Genomic DNA, 27,126 nt, shown 5'->3' on the forward strand with positions numbered 1-27,126 from the left:
GCTTTGTGCACTTCTAACAAAAAGAACCGGAACAGTCACGTGACTGTACTCCGAGTTCAAGATGGCGCCTGAGTAGTTCGGAGTCTTCCCGGTTAGCTAGCTAGCTGTTCACAACAATCACAATATGGCTTTAACGACGGACTAAGAGAAACATCTACAACCACACATGAGTTGTTAACGTGGCTGCTTGTGATTACGATGAAATTAAATCGCTAATAAACACCCCGCAGAGTATTCAAGAGGTAGCAGGGAAGGAAAACTGCCAATGGTGTTTATCAAGTCATTTTAGAAGAGAGGAATCGATATGGCGCTGCGAGAATTAAAAGTTTGTCTCCTCGGGGTAAGTTCACACTCATTGTTTTTTTTTTGTTTTTTTTTATTGTCACATTGTTCGTCTCACTGGACCTGTGGCATCACAGGGACCTCACATGGCTGCACCACAACAACACACAAGTCTGTTTACATCAGTTGAGTGTGATGATGTCTGAGATCGCGTCAGTAATAACACACATCCCAACATCAAATACAGCTTTACTGGTTTTTATTATTATTATTATTATTATTACTATTTTACTATTTTACACTGGAACATTTATTCACGTTTCCATTCGTGCATCATTCGTGGCTCCTTACGTCTCTCGATCACCTGCTAATAAAACCAGAATCGAGTGCATTAACCAGAGATCACTATCAGCATTGATCGTCAAGTTATCTTTCAAATAGTTTCTTCAAGTTACCCTTTTGCCCACTTGGGGCATTTTTGGGCATTTTCTCAACTTAATTTTTTTCTTGATTTCGCTGTTACTGTTTGCAAGAACTTGAAAACCGGTGTCTTTGACTGTTTGACTGTTTTTATATATTCCATAATTCATTTTGCACCCTTTTGACACCTTAGTGCCAAAAACGTACAGAAATCAGCTATTAAATCATCATACATCAATATTTCGCTCTGCCTTTCCCCCCATATATAAATTAGACAACACCTTGCTGCTGTTTTGATGTATCTAAGTATATGTTCCATATACACTTTATGGAACATTTAATGTTTTTTTGTAATAAATCATATATAATTCTGACATTACAAATGACCTTTAAAGGGTTGAAATCCTGAAAATTATTTTGCATTTGTTTTTTCAGGGAAGTTTTCATGTTTGTTTCTGTAATTTATGGAAAAAAGCAGGACAAATGTATGTATGATTATTTATAGCACTTTTTTGTATGTGTGTCCTTTTTTTTTTGCCATGAAGGCATCCAGGCTGTAGTGGATGCCTTCATGGAGGGAAAATTGAAATACCAGAATCAGAATGGTCAAAATGTGATATACAGTAAATAGGCCAAACAATTTGTAGTTGTAGCCATAATCCTTGAATAACTTTTTAAATAACACAACTGGTCTTTTCTGGTGGAGCAAAATAGTCACAATCATGTTTATGCATGCCCCACTCATCACGAATGTTGTCACTAACATTATCTCAGGTTTCTCAGGCTAAATCCATTAATGGATTTTTGTCATAGGTTTTCTCACTTATGTGTCCTCATCAACTTTTATATTAAATGTGAACAATATCCTGGAACAGGAGGCAGACAGATACCTCAGAAGAGCTCACAAATATCTTGGAAGATTTACAGTGAATGTTTTCTGTTGTGATTTTACAAGTGACATCTGACTGTTTATTACACATCATTCTTATTCTGTCTCTGCAGGAGACTGGTGTCGGGAAGTCGAGTATTGTTTGGAGATTTGTGGAGGACAGCTTTGACCCAAACATCAATCCAACAATTGGGTAGGTTTGAGCTGTTTTCTACACTAGAATTTAATTGAATACCTGCTAGTGTGTCATCCATTTCTCAGTTAGTTTCTCTCTCACACTCCATGACTTAAGTTAGAGCAATTATTAGATAATCATTTAAGAATGAAAACAAGTCATAGCCGATTCCCTAATTCCATGTACAGTACATAATATTTACATGTAATCACAAATGGAACTAGAACGAATGCAGTCAGAGACGGCAACATCCCGCGACACCCCTGAATTTAAAATTTTACCCTGACCTACTTTCATAGGTCAAAGATCAAAGCTAATGCTCTGACCTACTTCCATTGATCAAAGCACTAGCTTAGAAGCGGGATGTAGAAGGTTACTTCTGTTTTGTTCCGTGACATTTTTGGGTTTTTTTACAGTAAAAGTAATATTTCTAAAACACTACTTTGTAGATCGTGCCAGGCATTTAATTTCTAATTAGAATTAAGCCCCTTTCGATGGACTTTTTTTGTAATGTTGTCTTTCTGAAGCTGGGAGACAAAGGGTTTTCAAACCTACTGATGATAATGATGACATGAAGTGGTGTCTGTTTGTTTTTCTCACTTTCTTAGACTATTAACTATGTCTCGATATTGTCAAAGAGAAAAACTGAATGAATCCGTTTTTAATGTGACACAGTAAATCAACTGTGGGTCTATTTTTTTCACCAGGGCATCTTTTATGACCAAGACAGTCCAATACCAAAATGAGCTGCACAAATTCCTGATCTGGGACACAGCAGGACAGGAACGGGTTTGTAACATTTGTATTTCTTACGTTACACAACAGACTGATGGGTTGTAAACTTGATGTATGGCTTTATAAAGCCAAACCACAAACACACACAGATTTGATAGTATGAGTAATCAATTTTATTGGACTTCTTCATAAATGCACTGATTCCACTTGTGGTTTTCTAGGAAGTGGGAGAGCGCATGTGGCACCACTCCCTGAATCAGCCTGGGGGAAAGTAGATGGTGTAGTTATTCTTTACCACCGATAGGGGGCAGTGTTTACCATCCTTTCACTAATAATAACCTATTTTCCTCACTGCTCTTGTTCCAGGAGTCCCCCTCCCCAAGTTTAAATGGTGATGATAATAAATTCTGTATTTGACTCACAAATATTTCAAATACTGTAGTTTTAAACTTATTCCAGATGATATGTGATCTAAACTGAGGGAGTCTTTGCTCTATTTTAGCGTTGAAGCTCACTCAGCGACAGACTGTTGGAGCACAAGGAACTACTTTCTTTGTTTGTTCAGCATTAAAATCAAGCATGTCTTTACTTTATCTTTCCACGCATTTCCATTATTCTGTATGCCTTTTTCTTTTCTAATCCCTGCTCCTGCTGTCCTCAGAGATGTGAGATTAGATGGCCCCTGTCTGTTATCGCTTTCCCCCTGAGGTGTCAGGTTTTTCACCGCCTTGAATGGGACAATAGGCCACTGGCATCTGCTTTTACTGTGTTTAAAGAGTCACTGTAACCCCATGTTTCCTTTTTTTTACCCGTTTATTAATGTCTTCTGTCTTCCTGGCAGCAGCCTCCCTATTATTACTCTCTTGTGTTGTCTTCCGTTCTATTTTATCATCCATTTCATGTCACACAAATCTGTGTTTTCACTCCCATGTGGCCAAGAGGTTCACATCTATGGAGGAAAAGCAGCAGCATTCCTTTCATTGGTTTTAAATGCAACTGTGTTTTTATACGCAGCAGAAAAATAGTGAGAGAGAGACAGAGAGAGAGATTTGATTTGTAAAATCACGTTTATTCGTAAAAGCCAAATTACGAGATAATAACGTTGACACAAAATCCAAAAGCGATTCACGTAAAAAGTATTTTCAATTGTACTGTGCATTTCCTGAACAAAGAAACACATCTAACCATTTTACATTTATCAAACTAAAAAAAATACAGTTTTTTTTTTAAAGCTGGCAAAATTCATAAAAAACATCGAGAGGGAAACATCAAAACCAGGGAAGGAAAGCTCTGTGATATCCATGGTCCACAGGCCTTTCAAATACATGTGAGCCCAGCTGTCAGCAGATCCAATCAGACCTCCTGATTTGACTGTTACTTCTCAAAATAAGAGATCGGAACCTCATGTCTTCGCTGAATAGGAAGGTTCCTTTCAGTGTGTACACAGCTTGTGGTTTCTGCAATTAATTTGCACTTGCCGGGCATCACCGGAGCTGTTTTCTGAAGCGCTGTGTGGCCAGACATCTGGCCTGGTTCTGATTGCTCTGTGGGTTATGGCAGAGATAGACCACACAGGACTGGTAGCGGTGTAGCCCAACACTAGCCGGTGAAACAGACGGCGCTCTCCTCAGTGCTTCTGCCAAACATCCCAAGTTGGATTCCTGTTGGCAGACTCGGGGCTAGTAACAACTATAATTATGTGGAATGTGTGCTTTCCTGAGGTAACGGTGTCACTCCAAGATGGATAGTTTATTCCATGGTATTGTAAAGGAAAATAGAATTGGCGGGAAGGCAGGTCCATTCCCAATGAAAGACATTGTGAGACATGGGTTGTTGTTTTTTTAAATATACTGGGCTAATATGTGACACATTGTTTTATTATTTTTGTTAAAGGTTGCTGGAAAAATAAGGGATTTCCGAAGCAGTTCTAATTGAAACTGAAGGGGAACATGAACCAAGCTTCATGAAAATTATCCAGTAATTGTTAGGAAAATGTGAACCACATGGTGGTACAAAAGTTAGGTGATCACCTAAGTGTCATCTTCTGAACACAATGGATTTACTGTGTGTTCCACATTTCTAGCCAGTCTGTCTAACAGCCATCGAGATATTTCAGTCATGCCACTTGCATTGCTATAAACAATGTATTTTAAAATGTAACGACAGCAGGAGAATTATTGGAGCCAAATTTCAACAAGCTTTGGAAATTATTGCATCAGGAAAAACACCAAAACCTGGCAAAATGAAGAACCGCCGGCCTCTCAGATGGGTTCAGAAATGCACATGCTGCTGTGATTACGTGTGGCTCGGGACCTATTACCTATTGGCTGGAGATCAAATGTACAATGTTCCATTAACACCAAAACTCTTAAAAGTTTTTGACACGTTCTGCTCATCTTTCTGCTGATGGCTACCACATGTGTGAGGTCTGTGTGGAAAGACGTCCCCTTTAAATGAAGCCACTTGGCTGAGTGGATCTTTGGTGTCGTCAAATGGTGTGTGGAGTCGTTTTTACTCAATTATTCTCTGTTTTGTGTCCTTTACAGTTAGTATTATCAAGTTAAAAAAAATCTCCCTGGTTTGTGTCAGTAGAGTATCAGCCACATTCCAAGAAAAGCTTAGAAGACGTGTTTATCTCTGCTGATAGTGAAAGTAAAAAAACAAAACTCACTTTTGTCCCTTTTAAATTCCAAACATTAGAGATCGGAAGGAAATCAAGATTAAGAGGACAGATTGTCCGTAAAGCAGATCTTTTAAATACTTGACTCTGATCAACACATTTCATTATACATGGCTTCATCTTTGTAATTTTTGTAACTGGTTTTAGGTTGGGTTATTGTGTCACTGCCTCGCTACCACATGAGCTAAGGGTTAAATATAATGTCAGAATATCATAGAATCTAGTTTTAGGTTTGGTTGAATGGTGTACAGACATACAGACATCTCTTCCCTGTCAAACATTGTCCGGTACTCATTATTGCTGTCTGTCTGCCTCTCCACAGTTTCGTGCTCTAGCCCCTATGTACTACAGAGGCTCGGCTGCTGCCATCATTGTTTATGACATCACAAAAGAGGTATTATTGACTGCTAATCCAATAAGTACTTATTGTATATTTACATTTTTTCCTTGTTCGTTTTATATATCTATTTCCTAAAGTTAATGTTTCAAGTATTTTAAGAAACTGGAATAACTCTCGCATGTCTGTAAGGTAAATGCAACTTGAAGCCAGTAGCTATAACCATTCACCTGATTGTATCTGGAGGTAATAGAATCTGCTTTCCTGCATGTGTAAAGCTCTCGTGTCTATCTTTTATATGTTGCTTTTTTATTCTGAATAGAGTGTGAAAGCGACCTGTAAAAACAGTCAGCTCTAGTAGAAAGCAAATTAGCACATTTCATAACATGTAAAAGGAATCCTTTAAGCTTTCCTGAGAGATACTCTGTGCCTGTCGTGTAACTGGTTCATTTACCTGCCTCCTCAGGAATCCTTCCAAACTCTAAAGAACTGGGTGAAGGAGTTGCGTCAGCACGGTCCTCCTAATATAGTGGTGGCCATCGCTGGAAACAAATGTGACCTTTCAGATGCCAGGTGAACCTCTATTACAGATAATACAACAATGCTTGTGTGCAGTATCATTATTTAAGTCCTTACGATTGTTTGCAGTAAAGTTTGGTTTAGTGTGGTAAACACTCAGATACATACATGCTTTTGGTCATCTGTGAAACTGGGAAATCCTTCATATAATCAGTGTAGGAATGTATTTGATGGTTATCGGTGAATGCATGAAATCAGAGCATGTATTTGCACTTCGCAGCCTAATAATTTTAACATGCTTCATGTGTTTATAGAGAAGTGCCAGAGAAAGATGCCAAGGACTACGCCGACTCCATCCATGCCATCTTCGTTGAAACCAGTGCCAAGAATGCCATTAACATCAACGAGGTGTTTATAGAGATAAGTGAGTGTGTTTCTTTAGCAGTTTTTGACCCAGCCTAGAAATCTCTAGGTCCCGATAAACTGTGACACACTAAGCAACACACAACACTGAGATAATTGTCTTCCCTTTATTTGTGTTTTAAAGCAGGTAAATTATATTTTCATTACACTGAAAAAAGATTTAAGATAATTTTAAAACTTTCATAATCTTTGAGTTTTACACCAATAAATTAAATCAGTATATTGCAGGAAATGTCAGCATGAAAGTGACATCGCTAGAATACAAAATAATATAATATTATAATATATAAGTAATACATGTAATGTGTGTTTCTCATTAGGCAAACGCATCCCTGTTGCTGATGCAGCAGGAGCAACTTCAGGGAAAGCTTTCAAACTGGGACGTCAGGCCTCAGAGTCCCGCAGGACGTGCTGCTGATGGTTTCAGTAACTCTCCCCTCAGAACCAGTGATCTAATCTCTAATCTTTAATCTGCTCCCACCTTCATCAGTTTACCGCCACCTCACACCCTTTATTCACAGACACTAGGGTGCAGCATTTACAAACTGATGGCCAGAGCAAATGCATTTTTCCAGCATTCAACAGCAGCAAATCATAAAGTGTCTGAAAGGTCTGAAAAATTCTTGGATGAGAAACACTTCAGCGAACTGGGCACTGACAAAAATGCCTGCATTAACACACTGATGTGTAATTGAAGGACACCCATACATGCAATCGTACCAGCTTCCACCACTGGGGTAACCTCTGCTCAGTGTATTATAGTGTAGCCCTAATTTGATTGGAGGAGCTTTACACTGACAGGTTAATGCTGCATATATTACTTGTATTTGTAAAGTTGTACAGATCTCTTGTCCTTCAACCAGACATGAACTGAAATTTTATTTTCTTACCATTTAAGTTATTGCATTTTATTATTTTTTTTGGAAGATCTCTCCAAGAACATTGTGAACTTTGTGAAGAATCCATCAACACTGTCAATGTATGACAACAAAATGAAATGATTTTGATGAAGGAGGTTATGGGAGTCATAGCAACAATCTCCCATCTTTATTTTGATTTTTGATATGACATTTGAAGTTCTGTTGATTCATAGTCCAGCAAGAAGGATTGTGTGAACTAAATGTACATTTTGTGGTGTGATCACTGCAATCATAAACATTTTTTTCACAAAATATAGATAAAAAACCCCGCATGTTGATGTGAATTGTAATCACAGGGTTATAAGAGAGATTACTTCCTTTGGAGCAGTTTCATTTTTGGGGGAAATTATCTTCTTCATGTTCTTACCAAAGGTGAAACAAGAAGATTTATGTCAACCTCATGTCTGTAGGGTAAACATGTAGCTGTGATTAATCTAACAGATTATAGTCTCTGGAAACTGCTGGAAACTGTTCAAAGGTAACAAAATGTTATGTCTTTTTGTTTCATGTGTTTAAAAAAAAAGTGTAAAATTTTTTTTTTACTTCACAAGTACTTACTTCACATGTCAGAACATTTCTTGCCTCTGAGCAGCTCTCCAGACTCCAGGAAGTTACTGATCCCAGACAGGAAATAGTCCACCATATACCCCTTGTACTGTACAATGGAAAATTTTCTTTACAACATAACACACATTTTATGTTAAGATAACCTAAGCTAAATTTAGCATAGAGATAGCTTGTTACCTGCAGCATGAGAATGGTTATGATGTCATATGATAACATCAAAGCTGTTCACGTGATCAACTCACAGACACTTTCAATGAAAACATATTGAGGTAATCTTGACAATGTTTGTGGTTGGGCGTCTCACGACTTCAGAAATACTTTGGCATTATTTGTCCTCAATTGTGTGCTTTAGTTCACCGGTTATGCTGGCATCTGGGAGGTTTTGTTAAATTCTTTGTCTTTTTCATCTCACCTTTTTTTTTTTTAACATAATCAGCACCAGTTCAGCACCCGTGTTGTTTTTACTACCTGGCCTCCGATGAAGGCAATATGAGCTGGAAACTCGAGCTCAATCAGTGGAAACTTGCATGTTAGAGCATAAATTCCCCCTTTGTAGAATGTTAATATGTGCAGAATTATATGTGGCACTCTGTCGACGTGATGACCTAAAGATGAACCATTTCGCTTTCGGTTACTGTTCGCTTTGTTCCAGAGTCTAATTTCTGGTGTTCTTTTGTCTCGTTCTTATAAATTCCAGGTATTTTATTGTTTCAGATTTTGTTCTCTGCACGACATCAGGGTTCTTTCATCCTCTGACATGTATTCAAATCTGCAGCACGGCTTCTTACCCTGTGTTGCAGTAGTTTCAGTTTCCTCTTACATCAGCCTAATTGAACTTCCCTGACAGTTGAGCTCATGAGAACCTACAGATTTGTTAATTCTGTGCAATTTCATGCCTGTTCACAACTTATCAGACCCTAAAAGCCCAAGAACACAGATGAGGGTTTAATTACACTACGTTGATAAATTTGAGTTGTGTGATTTTCATTGTAAGCCACTGTATTTGCCTTGAAGTGTCTTAAATCTGTTATTGGTGTTTTGTGTGCTAAACAGTGCCGCCTATTTCTTTGGGATTTTCCTTTGGAGTGCAATAGTTGTTTTACAACAATGGTAAAATGTGACCTAATTTAACAAATCAGTCATGTGATGTCAAACTTGCATCACTTAGTTACATAATGTGTTCACAGAGTAGACCACATATTTATGGAAAAATGATTTTTTTTTCTCTGCTATTGCAAAGAGATGAAGATAATGGGTTTCGTATTGATCCCATGTTATGTTGATTCAATGATAATTTTGCTTGTGCGTAGTTGCAAGTAGGCATCACAACCAAATCTATTAAAAACCAGAAGGTCAGTGTAGGTCAAAACATCCGCTGGGGATGGATTTTGTTTTTCGCTGCTGTCTTTCATAATTCACCCTATGCTAACACTAACTCTAGCTACTCTCTAATATAGCTCACAGCCTACAGCTGTATCAAAAAGGGACTCACTCTGGCTTTGAAAGCAGCAGTTTGACTGTGTTTACTAATTGGCCCTTAATTCTAGCCGAAACTCTGCAGTTTGTTATTATCTCAGTAAAATAATAGTCTTGTAATGATATCTTCTGAATATCGCTGAAGACATCTTTTGAATGTGTTATTTTGAAGTTTTTCAGATCGCATTCTTACAAAGAATACGTGATGCCAAATAACATCAAAGCCATGTTACTACATCATAATTAATCTTCACTGTAGATGTAATATAGCAGTTTAAAACATTAGTCACATAAATTGTAATGTGTTAATAATGAACTGCATTGTATTCCATCTTGGACAACAGATGTCGTAGATATAAATTTTCATTGAAGTATACTGATCATCTTGGGCTGGCCCTGGGAATATTATTAATCTATATTATGTATACCTTTCAGTGTAGATATATACCACCAAATTGCACACAAATTAATAACTATATTCTATTCTAGCTAGCTGTGTGACCTTAATATATTTGTATACCGTTTGCAGTAATTCCATCAGCATTGTAGTAATCATATTTAGCTTTATACTATGTTTCATGTTGATTGTAACAAAATGCCTGATGACACTTATTTGCCGGGTATTTCCAAATGTAAAAAAAGGGAATTGTCAATTTGTTTACTAATAAAAGATTGACAAATATATTGTGTTTGTCATTTTCTTATCTAGTTCCTTGGGGAATACAGTGACAGACTTGTGAGAGATTGCTAGTGTTGCTCAGTTGGAAAGAAGTGACCCGATTATATACAGTATATATATATATTTAGATGTGACACTTGAGATGCATGTTTGGCAGGCAGAGGGCTTTTCACTGCACTCTTCGTGACACTGAGACAGCAAAACACATGTTCACAACCAAACTCCCAGCAGGTTTAAAACTAATCGTATCCAGTGCTTGAACAGTTTGAGGCTCATCGTTTCAAAACATTGTGGATAATTTGAAAATATGAAACATGTAATGATTTTATATTTTAATAATAAATCTTGATGTAAATTTTTACATGTGTTTAACTTAGGGAGTATTTGAGGCATCAGTATTACAATGAAATGTCACATGGCCTTCCATTAACAAAGAGAAGAGAATGAAATGCAACTTGACACGTTAAGTCGTTGAAAGGTACTCATTGGTGTATTTCTGTTAGAATAATTTTGTCATTAAGCTGAATCATGTCAAGGAAATAAGACATTTTCATGTGTTTCATGGTTATTTACTTTGTGCTGATGCTGTAATCTAACATTGATCAAATTCTATTCTGTATTAAATGCTAAAGTGTGCCAAGGTGTTAGTTTTGTTCTAGTTTACTGATGCACAGAGCAATAATTACTATTACAGTACTTAATCATTTGTTGTGCTATATTAATTTCTCTTTGTCATTATGAGAAACTTCACATTACAGCCTCTGGATTAATACATTAGTTGCATTACATTTTTTATTTACAAGTGTAACATGAATATAATATTTTAAAATGATTTATGCTTACAGTTCAAATAAACTGTATAATATATCTTCTAGTCAGCCCAAGGTGCACTTTTCTATATTAGGGGAAATTTAAAAAAAAGTCATTAAAACACAAGAAGGGCACATATTAAAAAAAGAAGACCCCCCCCCCCCTAAAACTGGCTGAATTAAAGAGAGGGTTTAAAGAAATGTCACATATTTTGTTAGTGACAGAATCAAAAATAATTCATGGCTGTTTTTTTCATGGGGTAATTAGAACGTGAAATTACGTGACCCATTTTATATTATAAAATTAGTTCTTACAGGTTTAAATATACGGGGATGTGTGGAAACAATATAGCCTAGGATCAAACAGGGAAACCTATGACGAGACACTGCCTAAATTACATTGACATTGTACTAACAATTAACATAATCCCCAGTTGATATTGTATTATTGTATCTGTATTTCAATGAAAACTTCAAATTAGTAGAAGTATGTATTAGTGGGAAACACAAGAAGTACAGTCCGATTTACCAAAAATAAAAAAGAATGCCAATTATAAAAGAGATCACTGAAGGTGATGTACTGTACTGTACTTTGTGATCAGCAGAGGTGTGCGCCCAGGCATTAGCCGCCACCCTCCCGCCGGATGGCTATGCAGAGGCAGTGACGTCACCGGGCTGTCTCTCAGTCCCTTCCTGCTGCATCACAACAGCCGCTAGTAGCTCGAGTAGCACCAGTGACCGGGGTGACAGGAGATCCACAGCTAATTCATTGATACGAGGACTCTACTGAGGACGCAGGACTCGGACATCTCTTAGCACGGGGCTTACCGACAGAAACAGTAGCAGTGCGATAACCCCGCTCCAGCTGTTGGGAGATGGCCAGGCCGGAACAGGTTCTGCTCTTGGAGCCTCAACACGAGCTAAAATTCAGAGGTAAGAGGGGAGGGCCCGGCTTGGACGGGAGGGGGGAGCTTGGCTCCTTCTGCAGGGTTAAGGTTGGGGCAACACAGTGTTTCGGTAGCAAGAACTTGGGGAGATACACACACACACATCTCCATCTTGAGAGTATTATTCCAGTTTCAGAGGAATGAGACTAACATGAAACAGCGACAGGTCAACTGACAGCTCGGTAGCTAACTAGCTGGTTAGCTAGCTGGATTAGCCTCCGAGGGCTAAAGTAGCCAGGCCCTGTCACACAATTGTGCCGCAACAGCTGCTTTTAAAGCAGCTTACAGGTACAATAAACAAAGAACATACAATGTGGGAAATATCAGTTACAACACATTTGTGACAACCTTGCTGACTTTATAATTCGCTAGATTTCAGTACACGTAAGCTGCTACATCCTTAGCATGTCTAGCTAGCTAACTCCATGTCGCTCTCTGATTGGCTGCCCGTTCGATGGTCGGCCAGATGTCATTGGACAGCCTGACAGCTCAGTTTCTGTACGTCCACGAGTGTATAGGCAAGAGTCAACAGGTATGAAGCCCGATGAAAGCGTCATTGTTGTTAAAAACATTCTAATGAACCATGGCTTCTGCCTGCAAACTGTCACGTTGTTTTAGGCCCGAATGATGTTGCATAAATACTACACGTTATTGATTTAATTACTGAAGAGGTTAATTCAAAATTAATAATTTTATTAGGTTCTAAACCACTGTGTTCCTGTTGTAGTAGAATTTTTTGTTATAATTTTATTATGAGTTTGTTTTTATCATGGCAAACTAATTTTTTTATGTATGATAAAAAAAAAACACATTAAGTTACCGCGTTTAATTTAAATCATTTTGGAGTGTTGTTGAGCATTCATTTCACAAATTACTTGGCGATTACAGTGTACTTTTTTAGAGGCTACGTGCACTGATTTCCTCCGGGATCAATAGAGTATATATCTATTCAGCGCATTTATATGTTTTTCTTTTATGCTTGCACAACTTGTGTGTTGCTGATAGCAGTGAAGTGAACTCTGATACACTGAGGCTGTATATTATATAAGCAGTAATACAACAAGATTTTATATAAAGCAGTAATGACAAAAGCAGATAATTGATATTTTGTGTCTCTAAGACATATCAAGTTCACCTCAAATCACCTCAAATAAGTTTGAAGACAGCAACAGAAGCTGGATTTGAAAGCAGTGTATTAATCAGGTTCTTTTTTGATAAGTCTACATCTATCTGTGTGTATGAGTAAGAATGACTGTACTTTGGTTAATCAATAACTTCCTTTAGTATTTTCTTAAATACATAACTCTTGAACAGAAAAATAGGTAATAGACACTGAGAATGTTGTGACTATTTTGTATGCATGTTAATGTTAATAGAGAAGGTGAAGTTTTTACAAGCACTGGTTTGTTTGTCTGAATGTCTGTTTATAAAATTGATCAAAATTATACAGAGAAATTTGAATGAAATTTTTTGAGGACGGTATGAGTCAAAGAAAAGTCAGATTTTGGTGATCAAAAAAGATAATCATCTGGGACCATAATATTGTTGATCCAGACAAACTGCCATTAGTACATTATTTTTTATTAAATGATTAACAAACTAATAATATCAATGTGATTCCAAATTTACGGCCATGTTTTTATGGCAATAAAGTTGCTTTACCAGGTCCACCTGTCATGGGGCGATTGTTTTTAGGTGCAGTGACATTATGGGGAAACGGAGCTACCTTGGCATATGTTTGAGGTCCCTGCCTAGTTTATAGTAATTGTTTTAGGGGAATAAGCTATGTCAGGCGTTGGCTACACAGGCAGGACTTGTCAATATGATTAATTCTTTGTCGGTTTGGGTTTTTCTGGAGTTTGTGTTTTTCTGGCGAGAGGCAAAACATATATCACCAGCTTCATCCTTTAACTGGTAACTTGCCATGAATCAAATATACTGTTGCTATGATTGTCCGTTGTTTAACGTACCTTAAAGAGTGATTTACAAGTGAGGTGTGGTCCACACATGCTGAGCAGTCAGAAGATGCATTTACTGTATGTAATATATATATATATATATATATATATATATATATATATATATATATACACACACACACACACATACACACACGTACGTACATACATACATGCGTGTGTGTATGTACGTACGATGTTTATGCATGTGTTTTCACTAAACAAAAGGAACATTGTGCTCTCTCATTTTGCTCAACACAAATCACATGCCTTTACTCAGACTTAACGTAATATGCAGGCATGCCGTGTGAAACTTAAAGAAATAGACTGCAGGTCTGATGGCATCCACTTGTAAGTCTACGTCTTCTACCAAATGTGGGCCAAATAGTCTAAATGTTGGGGACTGGACTTTGTCAAAGTTAATATTAACAAAAGTCACAGGTTCTCATTTTAGCATAAAATCTCACCGTGAATCAAACATGATCTCTTCATAATAGTTTTTAACTCAAGTTTGTGGTTTTCAAGAGTTGAATAGTATTCAGAGAAACTGCCAGGAAGTAGTTGATCAGGTGACGGGTGGTCAGTGGTGTGAGTCTTTTTCAATAATAGCCTTTAGAAGGCAAGCCAAGTTAGGGTCTGAATTTCTTCTCTGTCTTTGCTCAAAGGGGAAGGGAAGCGTCAGTTGCCCTGGATGTTTGCTGAGCTGAAACTTTATCTTGAATCTGGGTATGCGCTAATTGTGAAATAGCTCCATGTTTTCAAGTACAGGAAGTGTACCCCTCTCAACTGCAAAGGCTTGCTCTTAATAATATCTACTGTTGTGACCTAATTTGTGGGTTTTTATTTTTGAAAACTATACTTAGTTAAAAAAAATTTGGCCTCGCTGAGTTTTGGGGATTTTATTTGTAGCCAAAAACCACAAGTTAAAATGTTATTTGGGTAACTGGAAACTGTTCAACCAACAGTAGGATCTCTGTCAAAAGTAAAGGAGTCATGAGTTGTGTGTTTTTTTTCCTTATGAATCTTTAGTGGCTCAGCTTGATACAGTGTTTAAAAACCATATCAACCAACATACCATATACAGTATATGTCTGCTGAAGTACTGGCAGGTCATTGGCTGTATGAGTTATTGAGAAGCAAAGTGACACAAAAACATTGGTTGCAAAAAACTGGACTTGTGTTAAAGTAACATAATTTATGAATAGTGTTTGTTTTTAATGGTTTTTAATTGGTACCACAAAGGTCCAAAACGAGACTTAGTTTCCATAAGCCTGACTGATCCAAGGCATGTGGTATTGGCACTGTATTTGCCAAGTTTGGGAAGTCATACATTCATCCTTCATTGGACTTTTCTTGAGTATGAATTAGCAATGCTGTGAGTAGATGTCCTGGAAACACAGGAGTGACTAATGGTCGCCAGTCAGCTATTCTGGATGCATTTCATTATACAGCGTGTGGAGAGCCCTGTCAAGCAGACGGTCTAGTGCCAGAAACAACAAATGTAAATTAATGACATTTAACACTGTGGTTTTATGAGGGCACACAGATGTAATAAATAAAGTAGAATTTATTGGCGTAAATTTGGGGTACCAGTGATTATGCTCCCCATACATTGTAATAATATCAATGAAGGCCCGTTAGAACCTGGGCTTTCTCCAAAGTCAATGCATTAGCCAAATTTGGTTTGCATGTGGTTATACATTTCTTACTGTACTTCTGCTAGGGCTCTCATTTTCAACAGATTTTAGTTTTCTGTTAATGTTATTGGCACTAAAATGAAAAGAAAACCCGACACCAAAGTGGAAATTCACTCACCTCATTCGTCATTTTAGGATGGACCAAAGTGTTAAATTCTTCTTGCTACTGTGGTGGGCATTGAATAGGGGTGAAGTAAATATCGTTGAAGCTTTCAGATATCTGTGAACTTCTGAATTTCTGCCCATGGGTTTTTTTTTTGTTTTTCTTTTTAATAAAATATCAACTTTCCTGACGTAACACATAACAGACATTCAGTCTGATTATTAGACTAATCCTAGCTCGTCTTCAATTTATTCAGCAGGGTAAAAAAACAACAGGGCAGTAGTTAAACTATCTGGCAACATGTTCATTATGTTCTCCTTATAATTGAACAGTGAAATAAAATATATATCATAGTAATGGTGTGATGAGATACAGTTGTCTGACAATGATCTAAAAGCAGACCTAAAAGTCAGTATTCCTACCAAAGAATTTCAGCATTCTGATTGGTTGGTCAGTGGTTTGATTATTGTCTCATCAACCATATAATTTTGTGACCAACAGTAACACCTAGGCTCTAATTGAAAGGAGCTGCTGTCAGTGTAATTACTGAAGTTAAGACAATGGCGTATGAAAACCTGGTTTGGGAGAGGATTTACGGTTAAAATGCAAATATTTCATGCATGTGGGAGGAAAAACAAATACAATTTTATCTTACTGAAGATTAAAAAACTTTGAAAATTGGCTTTCCCAGTGAATTTTTTTTGTAACCTAACCACACATTTTAGAGGGATTACTCACTTAATCTAAACTCATATTTTAACTTGAGCACAGTGTTACTTTGAAGTGATTTTAGTTTTAAAAAGTTTCTACATTATTGGCCATTGCTGCTTAATAAATGTGGCCTTCTGAGAGCCCCACTGAGATATTGTCTGTATTACAATGATGCAGAAAGCTCTACTTTACTGTAAGCCATATTAGACAAGTTATTTTAATCAACACATGGATGCCTTAGTTTGTATTGATATATTTACATTAAATTCTCAACAGGCTCTTCTACCTAGGTGTAAAGTCTTTGGGTGTTGTGTGATAAATGGATATTACAGTCCTTAACTTGAGAACAGCTCCCCTCATTTGGTAATGACCAGTCCAATCAGTGAAATAGAAGGCTGAGGTTCACATCATGTGACCTAACAGCCCCTTCCGGCAGCTGTGGGCATTTATTCATTTTAAACAAATTAATTTATATATTTGGTTCTCTATTGTGACAAAGTGTTCGTAGCTGTATCTGACAGAGCTTTGCTGTCTATTTTTTAAATTTAAAAATTCTGGTGTGATTTTTTTTGTTACTACAGTAGTGGATAAAGTACTTGTAAAAACTAATGCATAAAACTAGTACAGGTAGTTGTATGCATTATGATTAGTTGACAGTCACTATGTTTTACTATTTTTAAACCTTGTGACAGTTTGTCTCACACATGTCACAAGTTTTTTTTAATTTACATATCTGGTAAATATTTTGTCAGTCTTTGTACATTTGTTATTTCTCTACTCATTTGTCATGCAAATAATAAAGAGTGAGATCACAACTAAATATGCCCAAAATCTAAATTAAAATTGATCTCTGTAATGTTTCAATGACTTTTCATTTAATTTGTTGCTATTTAACTTGACAGGAGTGTTTTGCAAGCATAATCTTTTTGTAATAATTTGTACTAATGTACTGTTGGATTATCTTTCTTCTTCCCAGGTCCATTCTCAGATGTGGTCACCACAAATCTCAAGCTCTCTAACCCTACAGACAGGAATGTATGTTTCAAGGTGAAGACGACGGCGCCGCGCCGGTATTGTGTGCGGCCAAACAGTGGAATCATTGATGCCGGCACCTCAATCAACGTCTCAGGTAATTAAGAAGGAAGTGGGAGTAAATACGGGTTCTGGAAGTTGTCTTCAAGTCATTTTAGTTTTTATTAGTCAATCACTAAGAACATAACTTGACATCAGATGTGGAACACATCAGATGAATTCTTTTATCAAGTCTAAAATCAAACATTTACTGCAGATAACTAATAGTTCAAGTTTTTCTTTTTTTTATACCTCTTGTTCTTTTGTGTCCTGATACATAAAAGTAACCAGCTTGAAGGAGGCGGTAATGGGCATGTGTTGTTTAGATAGACTGCGATTGAAACAGAAAATTCTTTTCATTATTTAGCTTCATTTCTACAGCAAAGACACCTGACACCATTTCATATGACTGAAGTATTATTTTATTTGCTAATAGATTATCTGTTATGTATACTTACCTGTTTTTTTTTAATAGATACATACATACACTGCTCTCTCCCATTACCTTGCAATCCCTCATCCTCTCCTGACTTGTCTTTGGCAGGCCTCATTTTTAGTGCTCTTACAGAGAGCCTGTCGGAGGCTAGTGTTTCTACTCTGAGCCACCTCTGCCATTTACAACCAAAGACTCATTTTACAACCTTCCCTATTTGGTGTCAACAACTTCAAACTGTCACTGGGTTTCTCTGTCAGTCGCAATAATTTTGACCCCCTGTTAGGCTGAGAAAGGTCACAGGTTTGAATCCAAAATGGGTATAGGATTTCTGAGTCACTCAAGGAAAACGTGGATTGTCTGTTACCTTTTCCTGTCCAGTCTGCCTTCAGGGAGAAGGCAGATCAAAAGCAGAGAGCAGTTTATTTAGTGTGATAACAAGTGGTTGTGGGTTCTTGTCTTTCAGACACTGTTCAGATTGGGCACATGTTAAGTTGATGAAAAAGGCACATCATACCCATGGGAAAGCTGCACTGGTGATTCTATCTATCTGAAGTGTATTCAACCCTTTCTCAGGTAGAGATCTCAGCGTCGAAAATGTCAACTGGACTTAGGAGAGTTCAGTAATCGTTAAAGACTTTGTTTGTGGTCTAACAACCTCGACGACTCCCATTGCGTTAAATATCTGTTAACAGCCGTTCAGAACTGAAGAAGCCTCTTTGATTAGTCAAATTTTTATAAGTTCAGGTAGCATTATTCATCAGAGAGATCTACCATTGATGGATGGTAGATCTCACAGACACCACTACACTCCATGCAAAACTCCGGTATGTGATTGTTGTTTGTTCTGAAATCAAAATAAGAATGATATTGAACATAATTGAATCAGGTTCTATTTCAAAGTCTGACATAAGCTCACAAATATTGTGATGTCTCCTCAGTTTGAGGACGGTTTGTTTTGTTGTGCACACAACGTACTAGAAATGGATCTTTCATCGCTCTGGATTTTTCAGCCACCAGTCAGAACACGGACCTTTTGAGGGTTATAGCATGTTTCTGTTGTCATGTGGCTTCTTCTTTTGTGAATAGAAGTTTCCAACAGCTTACAGGTGTATTAGCATCTACACCTTCATATACACCTATCTTCTTCTTCTTTTCCTTTCGGCTTTTCCCTTCAGGGGTTTCCACAGCGAATCAGTTGCCTCCATCTAACCCTGTCTTCTACATCCTCTTCTCTCACACCAACTACCTTCATGTCCTCTTTCGCTGCATCCATAAACCTCCTCTTTGGTCTTCCTCTAGGCCTCCTGCCATCTACACCTATCAATTTTTTAATAATTTAATGTCTATTCGAATTTTCCTAAACAATATCCATTCCTTCATTAGTTATCACAGATACATTACAGCCCATTCCTGCAGGTGCAGATTTTTATACTGATGTGTGCTTCAACACTATTACCGCCTCCACAGTCGTCACAGAAGTGGAATGAACTGACACATCAATGCGCCTTTATTGCTTTCAAAGGAAAGGCCCACATTGACAATGCTGTGTAAATGGAGCGGATCATTGTGATCCACACCCTGTTCCAGTTTGTGGTTCCTCTCTTCAGTTCAAACATTCAAAGTGCCACACATGCAGTTTACATAATCTAGAATTTAAGATTTACTTCACACAAAAAAGTACAAATTGCCTCATACACAATATCGAACATGGTTGAGACATATAAAGAACCTGATGAAAGGAGTATCCACATCATATCCAGTACAGGATGCTGTGTGATTACGATCCGGTGGGGATTCAGTGGCATACTTGCAGGTGTCTATGTCAGCTTTACTGCATTTAACAGAGATTTAAGTTTACTGCCATATATCACATAGTAGATGCAAATAGCCAAATGGAGACATACTAATCTGACCACTGATCAGTCTAAGCACAGATCCCATCAGGAATAAATGACTGAAAAGAAATTTGATTCATCATTCCAACAGACACACTCCCAGAACTCAAATGCAAACATTTCACTCACAGACAACACAGCCTGAGTTCCATAGCTGGACAGTTTCTTGATGGAGGAATAAATAGTGACTTAAGTTCTACTAATGTTACAATACAATTCAAATGTATGGTGAATAATTTCCCCTACAGGGGATTAATAAAGGGTCAAAAAAATCCTTTGGGAATCCTCTGAGAATTTGTTGCATTTTCAAGCAGTTTTTTCCATCAGTGGAAAAGGATGTGTGCACACGGGCTTCATGACAACCACGCTCTCGAAACAGTAACTGTTGTACCTTCTTGTAACCATGGTTTCATAACGGCAACTTTCAGAAATAGCACGCAGTTGTTAAGTATTTTTTTTTGCATTGTTATTGCTGAATTCAACATCTAAAACAATATTTTCACCATCTCCGTTTCTTCAGAGTATTTCAAATATATTGGAAATTATGTCATACAAAGTGCTAATGAACATTTCCTGAGGCAGTGTCCATGAAAAATACATTTTAATAGCTTGGAACGAAAAGCATCTGCCATCTTTCAACTGACAGCCAACTAGCATCAGGCCTGTCAAATGGTTTGGTGGTGATTGGAATAATCATGTAAATCAATTGTAATTTAATCATTGTAGTAGATGATAGTACAGTACACACATGTGTGAGTGTGCCTCAGGTTTCCTTTGCTCTGTGCGAGCGTTGGTATGGGGTTTTTTTTACATATTGTCCTTCAGAATGAATGAAGTATCTCTGGGGTTTTTTTTTCATTTGAATTTTAATGCTCTGATATCGGAAAATTTTAGATATAGAAGTTTAAATTGATATGAATAAGCTGTGCTCTCCTCCATAAATACAGATCTCTAACATTGAGCCTGAACTTTTTTGGAGCGACTGTTTTTTCTAAGTATCAAGATTTGTTTTGTGAGGTAGCAGTCAGGCCTCACTTATTCCCGTGTCAAGTTTTGTGCTTTATGGATTGTTGAAATTATGTCTTGAATTCTGAACATTTTAATGCATAGAACTTCTTCTTTGAATAACAACATTTGCAATGAAAGACATTGAGACATTATAGAGTTTTCTAACTCAAAGTGATAAACTTTCTCCTTTCAGCATTTTCTCATTGGGGGTTTCCTCAATGGGGAAACTTTTTTAAATACCGTCTTTTTTGTATCTTCCATGATTACACCAATCCTCTGGATGTCCTACAGTAGCTCATGTCATTCATAAAATTTTTCACCGGTCTCCCTTCTCTCCTCTTGCCTGGTAGCTCCATTTTTGTGGTTGTCATGATCCAGTTGATTTATTCTGAGAAAAATGTTTTTAAGTTGATATTTTAATATTTCATCTAAGCATGGTAGGACATGCAACTTGTGGCAGTCCAGTTTGTCACAAGTTCAACCGAGATGTAACTGTATACGTTCAGAGTAACCATGGCCACAAGAATGTTGCTGAGGTTGTTCAGTCTTACATACCAGTATCCAGTGGAAAAAAAATGTGGTGTGAATGTTTCAAAAATCCCTTTGTCCACAAATATTGAGGTTCTTCTGGGATATAACAGAAGATTGTCTGACATTCGTGGGACATTAACATTCCAAGGGAGGCAGAAAGTAACATAACACACCACAATATGAATGAGCATTCTTTTTTTTTTTTCCTGAATAAGCTTCACTAGCTCATCTTGACGCTCAATTTTAGAATTGAATTTATCCTTATTCTTATTCTCTGTATTAAACCTTTCTGATAATATGCATTATATCAAATTACATAGGGTCAGGAGGGCATGATGAAAGTGCGAGATATGTCTCCTGGGAATTTCAATGCTGCTGTAATTTACAAAGATTAGCTTTTGTATATTGGAGAATCTTACCTCCATAAAATAAATTAGAGACACTGTACCGTCAAAAATGTGGTTTTTCTGACTTTTTGTGAAAAGCTTATGGTTTTAAATATGGGTGTGACAATGACCCATTTTCATCATGTGTTATATCTTACCATGGTACTAATGATTCAAAGTGAATCCCACTCATTTTGCATGTCCTGGACTTTTGGATAACTAAAGTGCTTTTGGTTGTGAAATTGAGATATAGTCTAGTTTTAAAAAAATACTTCTCGCCTGCTTTAATTCACATTAAATGGGTCATGGAAAAAAAAACATACAACACTTGCAATTACACACCACAGTATGATAGCCTTTGTTATGTGGTGGAGCCTTTAAGTTTAATTTTGTAAATCTTTGCACCCACATTTCTTGAGCAGAATGAAAATTATGCCTTTGTCAATTAATTCAACAGGTAATTGAAATGAAATTAACTTGGAGCAAATGAATTGGAGCAAGTCAGTAAGTGTGGTAGGTGGACACACAGATGGATGAGTTACTTTTCAGCATTGAATAAATTAATATTCGACGATATTTGGCATATAAACAAAGCATGTTTTTGTCCTGTTGTTGGCTTACTGGTATGTCTGTTTTCTCAAGGCTGGTACAATGGTAGGAGACCAAATGAAGTGATATTGATCAGTAGTTGATTATCGTTATTTCTTTTTCTACAGAGGTGAATGTTGTGCAAGCCCTGTAATAATTACAATCTGTGCGTGGGGAACAATGAGTTGAACTCTGGAAGCACTTCAGGATAAACAGTTATCGAGCATGTGAGCGAACATCTTGTCTCACATGACACAATTAATTAGTGGCAGGAAAGGAAAGTTTTGCTTCCTCTCTCACCCCTCTAATGACTCCATTCATCATCTACAACCAGGCAGGTGATTAACATCCTGCTTGACCGTGTTGACAGCAGTTAGCCTCTGTGAGTTTCATAAATAATTCCCCAACATGAGGTAACGCTAATTTTACCATTAGCAGAGGAAGTGTTTTCAAATGTGGTAGATCAAAGATGATGTAAGAACTTCTCTTCCCACTGCAGGGGTCAGTGGGAATGCCTTTTCCGGTCTTGGGCCTTGTCTTGGACCTTTTCTATGTTATTCAATGTCACTCAAAGAACTTCCATACTTTCCTTCCTCCACTCTCTGGTGGTGTCCCCTTGGACCTAAGCTAGATGGCGGTGCAAATTGGGTCTGACTCAAACAGGACGTTCTCGATCTGTTCATGCCGTCTGTTTCTGGTTTGTGATATTAAACTGCCCTGATTGCTGTAATGGTGCACTACATCACTGAGGCTTTTCTCTCTAGGGAGAATTGGCATGTGCCATATATGAAACCATCAGATAGCTTCACCGGCTCAGAAATCAGGAGGCCATTTGTTTATAGTGAAAGTCAAAGAATCACGCAAACATCACAGATGTTATTGGCGTTGATGTCACAACATGCCTTTGAGATGCGCCCTCATTATAAAATAGAAGTCAAGGGAGACAAAGGTCACCAATCAATAGCCATGTTCATCCCATCTGCTCTGGAAGACTCACATAAGAATGTGATCATTGTAAATCACCATTCCAACTTTAATATACCTTCTGAGTCTTTGCGATGACATCACACCACTGACTGAGAGCATTGATGTAGTGATGAGTTAAAATAGGATTCCAGCCTCACACCTGCATTTTGTTAGAGTGATATGTAATATGTAAGAAAGAAAAAGACAGGGTTGGAAGCTGTTAAAGAGATTACCCCCTAGGGTATTTTGAAATCAGTGTTTCACTGTCATGGAAACACAAACTTTGAAATAAATCAACAACTGTTCTGAGCAGCAGGGGTAAACCCTGAGCTTTGAAGACATAGAAGTCCTAGGTAAATACATTGGAATTTGATACTTTCTGTTTCCCCTTTAATCGAAAGAATGGACACAGAGTTGGAGGAGAGAGAGGGATGGAAAGTTGCTAATAAAGAGAAGCAACGGCTATTTGACAAGTGGTTTTGTTTTTTCCCCCGTTTGGACCAGCACCGTGTACCCACAATTCATTTTGTGTTCCTGTCTGATTCATTTATAGCAACTCTAACAAGATATTTTGTCTGGTGCATTTTCCTAAGGATAGGAAGTGAAACTGAGCTTTAATAGGGAAATGTAACAAACAAAAAAAAGTGCTACAGTAATCACATGGGGGCTTCTATTCTCACTCCTGGTGATTATTTATTAGCTTACCACTACTTTTTTCTCTTTGTCTCATATTTTTCCTAATTTTCAGTTGGCAACTACAATGTAATAAAATGTAATTTAAAAAAAAGCCTTTATATTACAACATTTAAGGAAGTAAAATCACCAATGTTTAATGGGATCTGCTCTTGTCCAAGACCCATCCTTTCACCAAGTTTAACATAAGATTGAGTAACTTTTATGTAATTCTCCTGACAATCCAAAAAACATAAACGGGAGAAAACATCCGTAATGGATGTGAGGTGCAACTAAAGCAAAAAAAACAACAAAAAGCATCAAAGTCACTGTTGTTGTTGACATTGTTTTTCACAAAAAGCTCGCTTTTTCTGTCAAGAACTGTTTTTTTTTTCTTTTGATGAAACTAGCCTATATTCTACTGCAGTTCAGTTCAGTTCATTTTATTACAAATATATATTAAAAGCATTACAAATTCGTTCACATACAATAGGTGGCAATGCATATTTATAAATGGGACACCCTTGATGCAGCATTTAGCATATGTATGGGGCCCACAATAATAAACAATATATAAACAAACATTCAGTGCTTACCTAACCTGTACCTACCTAAGCTTACCTACCGTTTAAAACATACCTATCTTCCCTACATACATTTTAATTGCCTACTTTACTTTAGCTACCATGTGTATCCTATGTAATTTTATAAAAGTACACGTTTTGTTGTAAACATTATACTACTTTTTGTTTTATTCCCAAGTTAATATTTGGACTTTTGAATGGTCGAAGTATTAATTTTGACCTTTCAAAGTTAATACTTTGAATTGTCAAAGCATCACCTTCGACCCTTCAAAGCTACTGCAGATACCTAAAGAACAGTAAAACTGAGAAGCAAATTGTTTTTCTGATGAAAGAAGAGAATCTACTCTTTCTTTTTGGTAGTTTTAGTGTTTACATAATCATAGAACAAAATGTTCTGTAGTCTTGAAAGTTTGGTAAAAATGCTCTAAAATCGCTGGCAGTGCTGGGATCACTGCTCTGAAAACAACTGGAAACCAGCGAGTTTAAAGCACATTCTTTCACACTCAAAGTGACGACGATGAATGTCATTCAGGGTTCCTGTCAGGTTAGAGCCATGACACTAAAGACAGATTTCAAATCAAAAGTGTTAACCAAGAAAAATACTGCAAGAAGCAATAAAAATGTTTTTTTACCCTCCCTATTTTATCATAATTCTGCATTATTTCATAAATACTTTATTTTTACATTTTGACATCTTAACCCAATTTTTTCCCACAGATACTGATACTTACGTTTTGTTTTTCAGTTATGCTGCAGCCTTTTGACTATGATCCCAATGAGAAGAGCAAACACAAGTTCATGGTCCAGTCCATGTTAGCACCTCCTGACATGACTGACATGGAGGGAGTGGTGAGTACATCTAAATTCTGGTTTTAGGTGTGAGTATTTCAGACAAAAGTTGTTCTCAAACAGTTTTAACTTAGTTAACAGACATTCAGCCTTTAATAGGTCAGACAATTGTGAGATTAGCTCTATGTAAAGTATGGCGGAATAGCAGCACTGAAGGTAATGAAAAGTTAGCGACAATGACCTCAGCTTGGTCGTAACAGTGTGTGGTCACTGTTGTCTTTTGATCACTTTACACGTATTTGAAACTTTGGTATTAGTGTTTCACTCACGTGAACACACACACAGACTCATGTGTTGCTAACCTGTGACTATAACACAAGACAGAACTCAGAGCAGATTTTTGGGGGTGAGGTCAAAAGGAGTGCACAGGAACGAAAGACTACAACCGTCCTTGTGGAACTTGTTTCTCCATTATTCATCCACATGAGATTTGGAGAGCAATGAAAGCAATGGAGAAAAGATCTCCCTTTGTATATGTTGATGATAATGTTTTAAATACATCAACAAAGCCCAAATGAGTTATTCCAATTAGAGTCATTCCATTTTTAGACCTTGCACATTTTTCTAATGTTGTCAACTGTGGGAATGGCTTGATATTTTTCGTATACCTTTGTCACTGAGTTGGAATAACTGGAGGATTGTCCATAATACAAGGATTTCAGCTACATATGCATTCATTGAGTGTATAGAGAACAGCAGGTGGTTCATGAAGTCTAGCCTAGTTCCAATGCTTTCATTGGAACTAGTTCCAATGCTGTCATTGAATCATCAGCACCTCCTTACAATCCAGTTGAAGCGCTCGTCTGACATAAAACTATCCTTTATCACAATCCATAGAATATCCATTCATTGTCCGATCATAGCTATAATAATTATAAAATGTAAAGCTCACATGTTCCATACGTGTAACATCTTAAGACACACAGGGACTTTTTAACAGATTTGCAGCTGTTTGTTTCTCTTTGAATAGAAAATGTGGTCATCTTTGTCTTTTTTTCTATTCATCCAGTGGAAGGAGGCTAAACCAGACGAACTGATGGACTCCAAGCTGAGATGTGTTTTTGAGATGCCAGTGGAGAATGAAAAAACAGTAAGTATTTGACGTTACTCCTCCTCTCTCTTCACCTAAGCTCCTCAGGTTTTACTGGTACTACAGACTGAAATCAAACACGTTGAGGGAAACAATCTGTCTGCCTTATTATCAGCATCTCAGGCTTCAGCAGGATGACATTTTTAGTAATCTTTAGTTTTTATCAAATATAAAAAATGAAAACAAATCATTTACTGTACATGCGTTTGATTATAAATACTTATCTCGTAGATAATTTTTAAAGATGATTTAATATTAAATCTTGCTGCTCTGCTGTATCTGCCTCCTTATTTATTATTTATATTTTGTATTTCTGCCCCGACTCTTATCCACTTTCATTTAATTCTCTCACCCTTAGTTCACATTTCAACTACGGTCATTGAAATGTGAATAGCATTGACCATACCCGAAAGGGTTAATAAGCTGCGACAAGACCGCCCACCTTCAGAACTGACGAAGCCTCTTGGATGAGAGGGGAAACATTTTCAAGAAACTTTCTTAGCATTCAGTGGATTCATTTAAACAGCTTCGGATAAAGTGGACATTTGACTATTCAATTGTTTTACCACCAACATTGTCACGACCCGGCTCGTGAGCCATGACAGAAAGTGGAGATACGCAGTCTTTCAGGAAAAATTAATACATTTATTTTACAAAAATAACTGCAAAGCAAACATCTGTCAATTATGAGGTGTGTAAATCAGTATTATCAGTGTGTCTGTA

At 37.2% G+C, this 27,126-nt stretch overlaps 2 protein-coding genes across 2 annotated transcripts in view; both read left to right on the forward strand.

The window, feature by feature from the left end:
• The first annotated feature begins 42 nt into the window (after positions 1–42).
• On the forward strand, positions 43–10,105 carry rab22a (RAB22A, member RAS oncogene family). The gene is made up of 7 exons (XM_068314509.1): positions 43–340; positions 1,705–1,784; positions 2,474–2,555; positions 5,504–5,575; positions 5,985–6,091; positions 6,352–6,461; positions 6,781–10,105. The coding sequence occupies exons 1-7, from the start codon at positions 305–307 to the stop codon at positions 6,876–6,878; spliced, it is 585 nt and encodes a 194-aa protein (XP_068170610.1). The 5' UTR covers positions 43–304; the 3' UTR covers positions 6,879–10,105.
• A 1,504-nt stretch (positions 10,106–11,609) lies between these two features.
• The window catches only part of vapb (VAMP (vesicle-associated membrane protein)-associated protein B and C), a 33,899-nt gene continuing 18,382 nt past the window's right edge, over positions 11,610–27,126 (forward strand). Inside the window, exons 1-4 of the mRNA XM_068315959.1 lie at positions 11,610–11,844; positions 17,304–17,456; positions 25,210–25,313; positions 26,323–26,403. Of these exons, the coding sequence (XP_068172060.1) occupies positions 11,787–11,844; positions 17,304–17,456; positions 25,210–25,313; positions 26,323–26,403 (396 nt within the window). The 5' untranslated portion in view covers positions 11,610–11,786. The remainder of the gene's footprint in view (positions 11,845–17,303; positions 17,457–25,209; positions 25,314–26,322; positions 26,404–27,126) is intronic.

The sequence above is a fragment of the Antennarius striatus genome, chromosome 5, assembly GCF_040054535.1.
Source record: "Antennarius striatus isolate MH-2024 chromosome 5, ASM4005453v1, whole genome shotgun sequence".
NCBI classification, from domain to species: Eukaryota; Metazoa; Chordata; class Actinopteri; order Lophiiformes; family Antennariidae; genus Antennarius; species Antennarius striatus.

What these genes read in the sequence shown, in the direction of transcription:
- rab22a (XM_068314509.1), top strand. Translation starts at nt 305, where the DNA reads ATGGCGCTGCGAGAATTAAAAGTTTGTCTCCTCGGG. An exon ending in TGTGACCTTTCAGATGCCAG is followed by an intron (nt 6,092 to 6,351) that starts GTGAACCTCTAT and finishes ATGTGTTTATAG; the next exon opens with AGAAGTGCCAGAGAAAGATG. An exon ending in CGAGGTGTTTATAGAGATAA is followed by an intron (nt 6,462 to 6,780) that starts GTGAGTGTGTTT and finishes GTTTCTCATTAG; the next exon opens with GCAAACGCATCCCTGTTGCT.